This window comes from Mobula birostris, chromosome 7 (assembly GCF_030028105.1).
Source record: "Mobula birostris isolate sMobBir1 chromosome 7, sMobBir1.hap1, whole genome shotgun sequence".
Taxonomy (NCBI): Eukaryota; Metazoa; Chordata; class Chondrichthyes; order Myliobatiformes; family Myliobatidae; genus Mobula; species Mobula birostris.
The window spans coordinates 59,240,523-59,253,990 of record NC_092376.1 but is presented as its reverse complement, the minus strand read 5'-3'; the positions used below and the strand labels follow the sequence as shown (position 1 = coordinate 59,253,990).

Genomic DNA, 13,468 nt, shown 5'->3' with positions numbered 1-13,468 from the left:
CCAATGAAATTGGGTTGTTGGGGTGGGTGTGAGGCAATAAATTTTACAGAAGAACCAATGGCAATTCATAATATAATAATGATATCTCAACCATATCCTTTTAATTCATACAGTGTGCTATTTATTAAGGGTCATACCCTGTTGATTTAATTTCTCTCCTTAAGTCATTAATGGTGCCTAGCAGTTTGATGGCAAACAATGGGGGGATAACATCATTGCTGGGGTGAATTGTGAAACAAAGTCTTTGATTAATTTCTCAATGGGAGAGAGGGAGTGAGCTCAAACACTTCAAAACATGCCATTTTAAAATTCAAAAGCAAATGAATTTTGTTTAAATTAGTTCCAGCTCTGAGCTGTATGAAAAGATAGCAGTGGTCGGAGTGGGCAGCAGAGAATTTTGTATTTTGCTGTTGTTTGTAAAGAACCAGACTATTTTGTGTTCATGATGTGTTTAAATATGGCTAAGAAGCCCTCATGCTGAGCTGATTGATTGAGCTAGGAGACGAACCGTGGGCCAGTGGTGAGGAATCCAGTGGAATTCCAAGTAACATAAAAATCTCCCTTAAGGATGTCTGGGTTTTTAAAGTCCACTAATTAGGCTTCCACACTTCCTGGTACTAGGAGAGTGACAAACATTTTGCTCAGTTTTACCTTAAAAATATATCTATAGAGGAAATTGACCACCATTTATGAGAAACCTCGGAGTAACATGACAGGCCTGCAATTGCCATTTACAGGTCTGCGTGACCCTAGGTGATAGTGAAGCTGGGAAAGATTCACCCCTCACACCCAGACCCACCCTCCCACATAGCAGCCAGCATTAAAATATTACCCAGAACTCTTACATATTTGGTAACTGTAATCTCTCCAGAACCAGTTGGTTTAACTGCAGTCTTCCTCCGACAAATTGACCCAAGCTGCTTGATACTGGCTAAAGAGACATTGGAAACAATTGCACAGCAACCACAATAATATTTTAATTCTTAAACTCACTTTAAGTCTGTGAGAATGCTGTCACTTATTTCCCAGTTCTGTTTCATCAAATAAACTGAAAGCAGTTAAGAGTTAACCAGAACAGTTTCTTGACTGGAATCACTTAGACATTAAATTGGTTCAGTTTCAGGTTCTCTTTTTCTGAAGCCTTTTGAAAATGTAACTGCGTTACATTCTTTACTATTCTAGTTTTGCTCTGGCTGTGGCCCTCAAAAAGTCATAGGAAAGAAAAAGTTATAGGAAGTTAATTCACTTTCTTCCCTGAATAGATATGCCTTAATTGGGATTTATACAGAGAAAGGCAAGTTTATCCAATTAGTTTCAGATAGAAATTTATCTGTTCAGCAGGGGGAGAGTTGGACATACCTGCAGTAATTCGGCTCAGTTTCTGACAATGTCAGAGACGCACTGGGACTGGTCATCAGATCTGCAACTGTTCTGTCTGCTTGACTGACGTAGAAGAATGGAATACCAGTACTGTTGTCTGCGGAGCCATCACTAATCAAAAAAATGTTTCCAAAAGGCAGACCTTTGATCTAGAAATAAATTTTCATCTGCATTATATTCATAGAAAAGATTTATTCTTAAGTCAACACTGCAATAACCATTCTGGTTTGGTTCCTGGCATCTGATGCAGTAGGTCGCCAGTACAAATGACCTATAACATTGCATTTATGTCACTAATAGAACAAAACACTTCTTGGAGATTTAGGGAAAATAAGGGAAGCTGGTGAGAATATATTAAGAAGTTGCTCAAAGTTTCTCCCCTCAGGCAGTTAACCTGAAGAACCATTCTAGTTTTCCACCCCAGCCCCCTCTATATAATATATCAGTCACTGCACTGCATTGTAAACATTTTAAACCACTTTTTATAATCCTTTTTACATCTGTGTAATGTACATGCTGGTATTTATGTAGTTATGTACATTTTATTCCACATCCATACTTTAATCTCTAACTTTATTTTTTATATAATTCTTTATTCTTCCAATTATTAATTAATATTTTTGTTACCCGTCATGCCAACACACCCCAGCAAATTCCTAATATATGTGCATTTATATGATGATTAAAGTTGATTCTTGATTTGAAGACATGCCATGCAAAATAAGATTCCAGAACATGAGCTATAAAAATAATCGTTTAACTTGCAATGTTGGTGTTAAAGAGGAGCTTTTCACCAGACCCCAGGCACTTTTACAACTTCCTTCTCTCCAACACGTTCTTCATCACACCATAGAGCAATTACATCAATTGTTGTTCTTACTGCACACATACACTAAATATCTTCCTTACAAGCTCCTTATGGCCCCGTGGCAACATTTTCCTTTCACTTACATCTATTTTAGGTCAAGATAGCAAACAAAATAATAAGCAGGGTAAGTCCAAGATGAAAGGAGAAGCAAGTGGGAACCCATTTACATCCAGCAAGCAGTGGAAACATATGGACCTATATGAACTGAAAGGAATATCCATTTGCAGCTAAAAGCAGCACTGAACAGAATTGCTGACAATTATGTAATGCTTAGATTAATCTGAAGAACAAATTCAGCTACGTAACTTGACTACTTCATTTTGCAAAATACCGTACGTCTGTCTTCTAATTCCAGCTCAAGCCTAGTTTTTTTTTTACTTCTATTCTATAGGTGTCTACTGCAGCTGACAAATCCTAAAGAAAGCAACTGAGAGGAAGGTAGAAACACTCCGCCGGTCAGGCAGCAGCAGAAGAAAGTAGGACAGGATCAAGGAGACAGAGCAAGACAGTCTCTCGGAGGAAGCAGATGCGTATTCCATTCGTACCAAAGAGTAAAACTGCGATTCACATCAAACCTGTGTTCGGAAGTGAAGCTATTTGTTTTGCTGGTGACACACCAGCTACTGGAAGACTTACAATCAGCACTGACTACCCGCCTTTTGATCTTTGCTAGGGAAGGAGCCTGTGAGTGGACTATCACTGTGGGGTAACTCCCTGTGCCCCAGGGGTAGGCCTTGCACTTTCGATGATGTTACCAAGATTCCGTGTTTATGGATTTGGACTATGGACTTTTTCAGTCTTATGGTTTTTATATTCTGTGTTTTTTGGCAATCCTTTCTCCTTTTTTAATGTGCAGGGGGCAGGTGGTTTGGAGGTCGATGTTATTGTTGTGTTTTTGTTCATTTTTTGTGTGGAAGAGGGGGATTTGGGGGCTGATGTTCTTGTCGTGTTTTTCTGTGGGGGAAAGGAGTTTGGAGGTTTGATGAACATCTTGCCATTTTGTTTTTGTGGGGGGGGCAATGGGTTTGCTGTTTGAACTGGCTTCCATGGTTTTCTTTGTTTTATGGCTATCTGGAGAAGAAGAGTTTCAGAGTTGTATACCGCATACATACTTTGCTAATAAATGAACCTTTGAACTTAACTAAAGGTATACAGGCATCACGTGCAACCTTGTTTGCATCATCTGACATGGCAATAATATTCTGCAATATAACAGAGAATCAGTCACTTCCTGGAGCATGTTGGCTAAACTCTCACAACAGCCGGTTATGTTCTGGAGGAAGTTTACAAAGTTGCCATGCAGACTCTGGACTGCAATCACTTTTCCTAGATTACTGAATGGAGTGATTTCCAAGTAGGAAAAAGTGGCGTAGAGGATGTGTTTGATACTGTCAAAATTTATTCACTCACCACCAGTAACTGAAAACCAGCCAGATAAGACAACAGAACTCTGCAGCCAGCACCATTTAGCTTCCACCACACACCGTCTGGCATGATGTTCTTAGCCCACAAAAGCACTACTCTTCCAAAGCTTCAAGGAAACAGAGGCTCTATTAATTGTATGTTATTATTGATTCCTGTAATTTCTAAACCCCACACCTCCCTTCAATCCCTGTGCATTTCACTCCTGGTTCATATGGAAATCGAGAAAATTGAGTGTGAAGTGGAGTATTAAAAAAGAACTTTGATTGAATTCAGGTTGGAAAATGTGTTTGAGTAATGCAGTTTACAAGCAAAATCACACTAGGATGTAATATTCCCAAAAAGAAAAATCCTGCTTTTGCTGTCCTTCCTTAGGGCATAACATACAGACCACAGAACTACACAGCATAGGAACAGATGCTTCAGCCTACAACGTTGTGCTGAACAAATTCAATTAGTAATCAAATGGCTAACTAAACTAATCCCTCCTACCTACACATTGTCCATATCTTTCCATTTTCATCACATTCACGTGCCTTTCTAAATGTCTTAAAAGTTCCTAACACATCTGCCTCTACCATCACCCCAGGCACCCACCACTCTGTGTAAAAAATTTGTCCCTCACATCTCCTTTGATATTACCTCCTCTCACCTTAAATGCATGTCCTCTTGTATAAGATATTTCAACCCAATGAAAAGATAGAAACATAGAAACCTACAGCACAATACAGGCCCTTCAGCCCACAATGCTGTGCTGAACATGTACTTACTTTAGAAATTACCTAGGTTACTAGATTACTGGATACTGCCTGTCTACTCCATCTATGCCTCTCATATTCTTATAAATTTCAATCAGATCACCCCTCAGCTTCCACCACTCCAGTGAAAACAACCCAGGTTTGTACAACCTCTCATTATGGTACATGCCCTCTAAGCTAAACAGCCTGGTAAACCTCTTCTGCAGCCTTTCTAAAGTCTCAACAACCTTCCTATAATGGGATGACCAGAACTGTATGCAATATCCTAGATGCAGCCTTACTAGAGTTTTATAAAGCTGCAACATAACTTCCTGACCTTTGAACTCAATGCTTTGAGTAGTAAAGGCAAGTGTGCCATATGACTTCGTAACCATCCTATCAACCTGCACAGCCATTTCCAGGGAGCTAAGAACTTGGACCCTAAGATCCCTCTCCTCATCAACACTGTTAATGGTCTTGTCCCCAGCAGCATACTGTCCCTTTACATTTGACCTACCAAGGGGCAACACTTCGCATTTGGCTGGTTTAATCCTCATCTGTCATTTTCTCCATCCATATCTGCATCTGATCTATATCCTGCTGTATTCTTTGCCAATCTGACATTATCCACAACACTACCAATCTTTACATCATCTGCAAGCTTACTAACATACCCATCTGGATCTTCATCCAGGTCATTTATATACACCGCAAACATCAGAGGACCCAGTACAGATCCCTGTGGAATACCACAAATCAGACCTCCAGCTAGGATAAGTCCCTTTGACCACTACTCTCTGTCTTCAATGGGAAAGCCATTTCTGAATCCAAATATCCAATTCACCATGGCTCCCATACATCTTAATCTTCTGGATGAGTCTCCTATGAGAAACCTTGTCAAACGTTTTACTAAAATCTATGTTGACAACATCCACAACTCTGCTTTCATCAACCATCCTTGTCACCTCGTCAAAAAACTCAATCAAGTTAATAAGACACGACTTGCCCAGTAGAATGCCATGCTGGCTCTCCCTAATTAGGCCATGGTTTTCCAAAAACTCATAAATCCTATCCCTAAAAGTTTTCCTCAGTAATTTCCCTGCTACTCACACGAAACTCACCAGTCTATAGTTTCTAGGATTATCCCTGGTTCCCTTCTATAACGGAACAGTATCAACCACTCGCCAGTCCTCTGAGACGTTGCATGTGGTTAGAGAGGACATGGAGATATTGGTCAAGGCTGCAGCAAGTTCTTCCCTTGCCTCGCTCAATATCCAGGAGTATATCCCATCAGGCTCTGAGGACTGATCCACCCTACTGCTCTTTAAGAGACCAAACACTACTTCCTCCTTTACTTCAAAATGCCCTGGCATATTAATACCCTTGGAACTGATCTTCCTATCCTCCATGTCTTCCTTGGTAAATACTGATGTAAAGTACTTATTAAGGACCTTAGCCACATCTTCCTCATCCAACAAAATATTCCCTCCTTTATCTCTGAGTGTTCCGACCTTCTCCCTAGTTATCCTCTTGCTTTTGATATGTATATTCTCTGTAATCCACTTCCCAAGGACTTTTCATGGCCCCTCCTGGCTTTCTTAATTCCCTTCTTGAGTTCTTTTCTGGCTTCTTTTTAATCCTCAAGAATTCTGTTTGATTCTAGCTTCCTACACTTTACCTACTTACTCCTTTTCTTCTCGACAAAATTCATCACCTCTCTCAACATCCAAGGTTCTCTTACCTTGTCACTCTTATTCTTCCTTCTGACTGGAACATACAGTATTGGGCAAAATTCTTAGGCACAAACACATAAAGCTAGGGTGCCTAAGAATTTTGCGCAGTATTGTATTTGCCAACATGGAGCGGAGAGCGTAATTCTGGTGGCAGCAAAGGATGTTGAGAATGGTGAGGGTGCTGTGCCGCAGGAGGGTGTGGGACAGGTGGCGGAGGAGTGCCAGAGGTGGGGAGGTGGCATGAGTGCAGACACACCCAGTCCTGGGACACCAGGCAAGGTCATTTGATTCCAAATAATTGGTTTATTGATCATTACAGAATGTCCCTCTGGTGCTTCACTCTCTCTCCCTTCTCCCTTCCCCTTTCCCCAACCATGATTCCCCTCTCCTTGCCCCTTCCTACTCTCGGTCCACAAGAGACCCATATCAGAATCAGGTTGATCACTCATATTTGTGTTTTTTTCTTTGCAGCAGCATTACAATGCATTTTTTAATAGGCATCCGTTAGTCTCGTGAGACCATGGATTTGCGCCTTGGAAGGTTTCCAGGGTGCAGGCCTGGGCAAGGTTGTATGGAAGACCGGCAGTTGCCGATGCTGCAAGTCTCCCCTCTCCATGGCACTGATGTTGTCCAAGGGAAGGGCATTAGGACCCATACAACTTGGCACTGGTGTCATCGCAGAGCAATGTGTAGTTAAGTGCCTTGCTCAAGGACACACATGCCTCAGCCAAGGCTCGAACTAGCAACCTTCAGATTGCTAGACGAATGCCTTAAATACTTGGCCACGTGCCAACACAATGTAAATTGCATTACAATGTAAATTACTACAGTAATTCAAAAGTCTTAGGCGCCCTAGCTATGTACATGTGCTTGAGTATTTTGCACAGTACTGTACCTGTTCTGAACTCTGTGCAGTTGGTCTTTAAACACCCTCCAATTGTCAGATGTAGACCTGTCCAAAAACAGCTCTACCTTGTTCCTGCTGAATGCTCTCGTAATTTGCCCGGCTCCAAGGTCTGTGCTTACCCTTATCTATAACTATCTTAAAACTTAGAGTTATGGTCACTGTTCCCTAACTGCTCACCCACTGAAAGGTCCATTACCTGGCCTGGCTCATTACCCAACACCATTCCTCTTGATGGACTATCTACATATTGATTTTAGAAACCCTCCCAGATGTACCTAACAAATTCTGCCCCATCTAAACCCCTTGCACTAAGAAGGTCTCAGTTTATTTTAGTGAAGTTGAATTCCACATGACAATAGCCTTATTGTTCCTTAATTGGCCTGCATATCTGTTCCTCAATATTGCAGTGGTTATTGGGTGGTCTGTAATACAATCCCATCAGAGTGATTGCACCCTTCCTATTTTTGAGTTCTATCCACATAAAATCAGTGGACGAGTCCACCATTATGTCCCCTCTGAGTGCATCTGTGATATTGTCCCTGAATAATGGTGCAACTTCCCCCCTCCCATTTTAACCTCCCTCTCTATCTTTTTTGAAACATTGAAACCCTGGCACATTAAGCACCCAATCCTGTCCCTCTCTCAACTAACTTTCTGTGGTGGCCACAACATGACAATTCCATGTACTGATCCATGCTCTAAGCTCATCATCTTTACCTACACTTCACACACACACACTTCAAACTATCCATCCCATCCTATCTATTACTTTGTTCCTGTCTGTTTTTACTGGCTCTGACATCCACCTTTCTCTCCATCCCTCCACTTCCTGTCCTGGTACTCAGCAAGGTTCTCTGGTGCCCTGGTTCCCATTCCCCTGCAAAACAAGTTTACACCTTCCTGAGGAGGTTTCCAGCTAGAATATTGCTTCTTCACTAATTTAGGTACAATCTATCTCTATTGTACAGGTCATCCTTGCTCCAAAAGAGGTTCTAAAGCTCCAAGAACCTGAACCCCTGCCTCCCTGCAACAGTTCAATCCAATTCCTTGACCTGCTCAATCAGGAGCTGAAGTTGGGTGCACTTCCCACAGATGTAGTCATCAGGGAGACTATTAGGTACCCTGATATCCCCACATCATACAGGAGGAATATTGCACTGCCTTAACTGCCATTTTGCCTACACTGAATTAGGGACTATTGTTATCTACAGACAACAAAAAAAAAGCTTATCCGTTCTTACCTGTGCCTTCTTCTGAGACCTAGATTTCACACTCACCTATGTCACTTACACAGCCTCTCCATGCTGAGCTTGTTATACCTTTGACTCTAATTTATGTTTAAGTTCTACAAATAAATAAATGATTCTAAATGACTCAGCTCACTTGCCTCTGCCTGCTCTCGCCGAAGCCAGTTAAGTCAAAGCCTTCCACTCTATCTCTGGCCCACTCTAACAATGGCCACTCTCACAATGGTCACTCTCACAATGGTCACTCCACTTAAACCTAACTTATTTTTATTGGCCCTTGCTAAGTTAATAATAACCCAAGTAATCTCCCACTCTGATAAGCCCCGGTCTCTTTTTAAAACTGGTGTCTAAAGTTCACAAGGAACTCATTCTGGCATCTCCCGCTCCACAGACACATGTCAAACAACTCATCAAATCACGACAGCAGCAATGGTGAAAATTTGGAGAAAATACTATAATTGGGCATTTTGATATGCAATTCTGCTCTAGTAATACATACCTCAAAGTTCTGCAGTTGTATTTTGATTGTTGACTAGGCTGAGCTTAACTAATCAACCTTCGCAGAATACATACCTTTGGACTATAATCAAGGTTTTAAAACTGACTCCAAATTTCAACTATGAACAGATTGTGAGAGGATACAAGTGAACATTCCATTTCCTGTACAAATAACAAGAGCTTTAGGTGGTTACTGTGCTGGACAGAACATATGGCTCTCTCCAGAGTCAAGCCACAGAAATGAGCTAATTATGATTCGCAGTTCATAAGTCAACAAATACTTGTATTTTCAGAAGCCTTTGACAAGGTGCCACACATGAGGCTACTTCACAGGACAAGGTCCATGGTTTTACATGACAGAAGATTGGCTGACGAGCAGAAAGCAAAGAATGTGAATAAAAGGAGTCTTTTCTGGTTGGCTGCCGGTGACCTGTGGTGTTCTGCAGGGCTCGGAGTTGGGTCTGCTACTTTTCCCTTTACATGTTAATGACCTGGATGAAGGAATTGATGGCTTTGTGTCTAAGTTTGCGGATGCTACAAAGACGGGAGGGGGCAGGTACTGGTGACAAAGAAGGTAGTGTGCAGAAGTGCTTGGACAGATTAGAGATGAGCAAAGAAGTGGCAGATGGCATACCGGGTAAAGAAGTGAATGTACATGCACTTTGACAGAAGGAATAAAGGCATAGTCAATTTTCTAAACAGAAATCAGATGTGCAAAGGGACTTGGGAGTCCTAATGCAGAATTCCCTAAAGATTAAGCTGCAGTTGATTTGGTGGTAAGGAAGGCAAATGCAATGTAAGCATTCATTTTGAGAGTACTAAAATATAAAAACAAGGATATAATGCTGAGGTTTTATTTTGCATTGATGAGACCACATTTGTAATATTGAGAGGGGTTTTGGGCCCCATATCTAAGGAAGGATGTGCTGGCGTTTGAGAGGGTCCAGAGGAGATTCATGAAAATTATCCTGGGAATGAAAAGGTTTACATATGAGTCGTCTTTGATGCGCTGGGCCCATACTCACTGGGGTTTAAAAGAATGTGGGAGACATGGACAGGATGTTTTCAATAGTGGGAGAGTCTAGGACCAGAGGGCACAGCCTCAGAAAAGAAATGTGTCCTTTTAGAAAAGAGGTGAAGAGAAATTTCTTTAGCCATAAGGGGGTGAATCTGCAGAATTAATTGTACAGACAGCTGTGGAGGCCAAAACATTTGGTATGTTTAAAGCAGAGTTTGACAGTTTCTTTATTAGTGAGGACAAGAAGGTTATGGGGACAAGGTAGGAGAATAGGGTTGAGAGGGAAAATAAATCAGCAAATGTGGAGCTGACTTGATGGGCCAAATTGCCTAATTCTGCTCCTATATCTTATAATTTTATGGTCAAATGCAAAACTGTTACAGAAAAGATTAAAAATCCAATAGTCGGTCATGGTGAACATGAAGCATTTAAGGTTGAATGTTTAGCAATGGCTTTGAGTAATTCGATGTTTCTCAATTAAAATTCAGCTCCACTCATAACTTAGTTTAAGAGACAATGGAAAGGAGGTCAATTCGATAATTTTGTTTTGGATTCTATAATTCTGTGGTATTGTACAGCAAGGTATTGTACAACTTGGCATGCTGTACGTTAAAACTCTGATAAACAAGCTAGTTCGTAATGTAAATAGAAGACAGTAATCAGCTTGAAGTTGAAATGAACGGGTTGGCAAACAGAAGCACTGTATATAATAGACTTGCTGGCTCATAGCACCTGTCTTATTGCTGAAGAGTTGAAGTACAATATTAGACAACAGGTTACTTAATTTGTCTTGTTTCAAAACACAACGCTGGCTAAGTTGTTTAATTCAAGGAAGCAACAATCACTTACACATCAATAACTGATCTATTAATAAGTTATGGTATATGTGTACCCATGGAGTCACTTTCACAGCATTAGTCATGGATGCCTGGGAACTATGTCTTCATGAAGTTTTTAAAACGTTTATGTTAAAAGGTACTTGAAACAATATCATATATGTGTGAAGTTACCCAAGCGGCAAAGAAATTGTATAAATGTCGACAGCAGTACAGGCTTATTAGGAGTGGTTGAGGAGCATCAAGAAGCATGAAAAAAAACATGGGGTGAACTACAGAACGTTCCTCTGCCTTTGACTTCTGTGAGAAATGACTGGTTTGTCTACATCATTCGCGTATTCTTTTAGTTTATAGAAAACGTAGCTGTGATTTGGAAATCCTTTGTGTGTTCAAAATGGTTTGTAATTTGTTAGTCTTTTATAAGGTAGAAATCCTCTGAGTTTTAAAATGTGTTTTATGAATATGGTTTGGATTTAATCGTGTATCACTGAAATAAGATGAACTGTGTTTAAACTACTTTGTTAGCTGTAATTATCTTCTCCTTGGTAGTGATGGGAAGGGGACCCACCACTCAAATAGTAGATACTGACAGCTAAACTTGCCATGGAGAATAAACAGGGAAGTGAGTTAGTCTTTGAAGATTGGATAGTTACAGTACAATCTCCCTTTAGTGAGGGTACCTGTGGCTATTTATATTGGAAACGGCTTAACGTCTTCATTTGATTTTAGAACTTTGCGGTCAGCAAACCCAGTATCATCACAGAAGTATGTATCATTATCACTGGTTAAATTTTATGTTGCTGTAAGCATTTATCTCCATAGCACAGTCCTTGTCTACCATTAACCTTGGAGACCAAGCCTGGTTCAACATGAGGTGCACAAGGGCCTTCTTGAGGCAGAACCTTTGAATGGAGTTCATGCCTCGTGAATTCAATAAGTGAATTATACCCTGGGCTTCTGGCTCACATTCTGCACTGATGAGTGAGCCAGTTGCTTGACCATCAGGATTTTTGAACAGTCCAATGCTGGTTTATCTGAACAGGGCATTGTACAAAAACATGCCAAGTTGTACAATGTCCTCTGGTACAGTCCCACAAAATTGTAGTGCCGAAAACAAAACGTGACTAATTGGTCTCCCTTCCATTGCCACTAAAACTAAGTTATGTGCCAGTAATAGTGGTTAGAGGCAAAAATAAACAATCTAACAACCAAAATATCCCAGTGATATCCGTATGATCATGGATCATATGGGCAAAAAGTGGGTGCAAGGGACAGTTTAAGTCTTTGCTTGGTTTCCTATTGATTTGTATCAAAGGGCTGACCACTATCAGTCTTTTTCTGTGATCCCTATCACGATAGATACCAGAGTTCAGCCATTTCAGAGCTGAAAGCACAGAATCTGGTGTCAGCAAAGGATTCCAGTGTGATGACGGAGCAGTGAGAGATCATAGCTAAATGGCTAATTGAAGTCGACATGTCCAAGAGGGGAACTTGGACATGTCAATTTCAATTAGCCATTTATCACTGATCTACACTGGAATTCTTTGCTAACACCATCTGACAAGGAGTGTGACCACACAACAGCGCTTTCTAAAGATTCCAAGCAATTGCTTTAAATATGCTTATGCTCAGGAAAGCACCTTGCAAACAAATAATTTTTAAAAATTAAATAGCTTTTTCAAAACCTGCACAACTCCAGTTGGTCACTCTGTCTAAAGCTTTAAAGTGAGGGTGAGGCAACATTGCTTCAGGAAAAGGTAATTAAAAAGAGGCCCTGATTTTAATTCCACATATTGACAATTCCCACTTTTGTTTTCACATTTCAGGAGGCATGTGAAGTCATCGCCATACACACCTGAGAGCTTCATACACAATTGAGAAAACCACACCACTGGACGAAATTGAAGGGTCAAGCAACATCTGAGCCGGCAACTGAATAATCGACAGGACCAACCTAAAACATTGACAGCACATTATTCACCACAAGTTTCGCCATCTTCAGTGGGATCCGACCACCAAACACATCTTTACCTCCCCCTCCCCACTTTCCGCAGAGACCAGTCTTTCCATGGAATTGTACTCTTACACTTCTTGGTAGATATTTTTAGGAGAGGGCGACATTGGCCATTCTCCCCTTTCACTAAGTGTGGTTCCCTTGTCCATTCATCCCCCCCGACTAATTTCCCTCCTGGCACTTTTCCCTGCAAGTGGCCAAGGTGCTACACCTGCCCATTCACCTCGGTTATTTCCGCCATCCAGAGCCCCAAAAGGTCCTCCCAGGTGAGGCAACACTTCACCTGTAAATCCACTGGGGCTGTCTACTGCATCTGGTGCTACCGATGTGGCCTCCTCTACATTAGTGAGTCCCGACATAGATTGAGGAACTGCTTTGTCGAGCACCACCACTCTATCCTCAAAAGGCAGGATATCCCGGTGGCCAACCATTTTAATTCCTATCCCCATTCCCATTCCAATAATGTGGGTCAATGGCCTCCTCTTCAGCCATGATGAGGCTACTTCATGTTGGAGGAGCAACACCTCATATTCCATCTAGGTAGCCTCCAATCGGATGGCATGAAGATCAATTTTCCATCTCTGTCTTCCCTCTTCTTCTATTCCCCATTCTGGTCTCTTATCTCCAACTCACCTGCTTATCACCTCCCCCTGGTCCCCTTCTCCTCCCCTTTCTCCCATGGTCCTCTCCTCTCCTATCAGATTCCCTTTTCTCCAGGCCTTTACCTTTTCTTCCTATCACCTCCCAGCTTCTTGCTTCATCCCTCTTCCCCAACCTACTTGACTTCACCTATCACCTTCTAGCTTGT

At 41.3% G+C, this 13,468-nt stretch overlaps 1 protein-coding gene across 2 annotated transcripts in view; it reads right to left on the bottom strand.

The window, feature by feature from the left end:
• creg2 (cellular repressor of E1A-stimulated genes 2) overlaps window positions 1-13,468 on the bottom strand; it is a 49,687-nt gene that overhangs the window by 16,206 nt on the left and 20,013 nt on the right. For both annotated transcript variants that reach the window (XR_011886580.1, XM_072263255.1), the window contains exon 2: window positions 1,360-1,529. Coding sequence is in view for 1 of the 2 variants with exons in the window: in XM_072263255.1 (XP_072119356.1) it covers window positions 1,360-1,529 (170 nt within the window). In the remaining variant the exon portion in view is untranslated. The remainder of the gene's footprint in view (window positions 1-1,359; window positions 1,530-13,468) is intronic.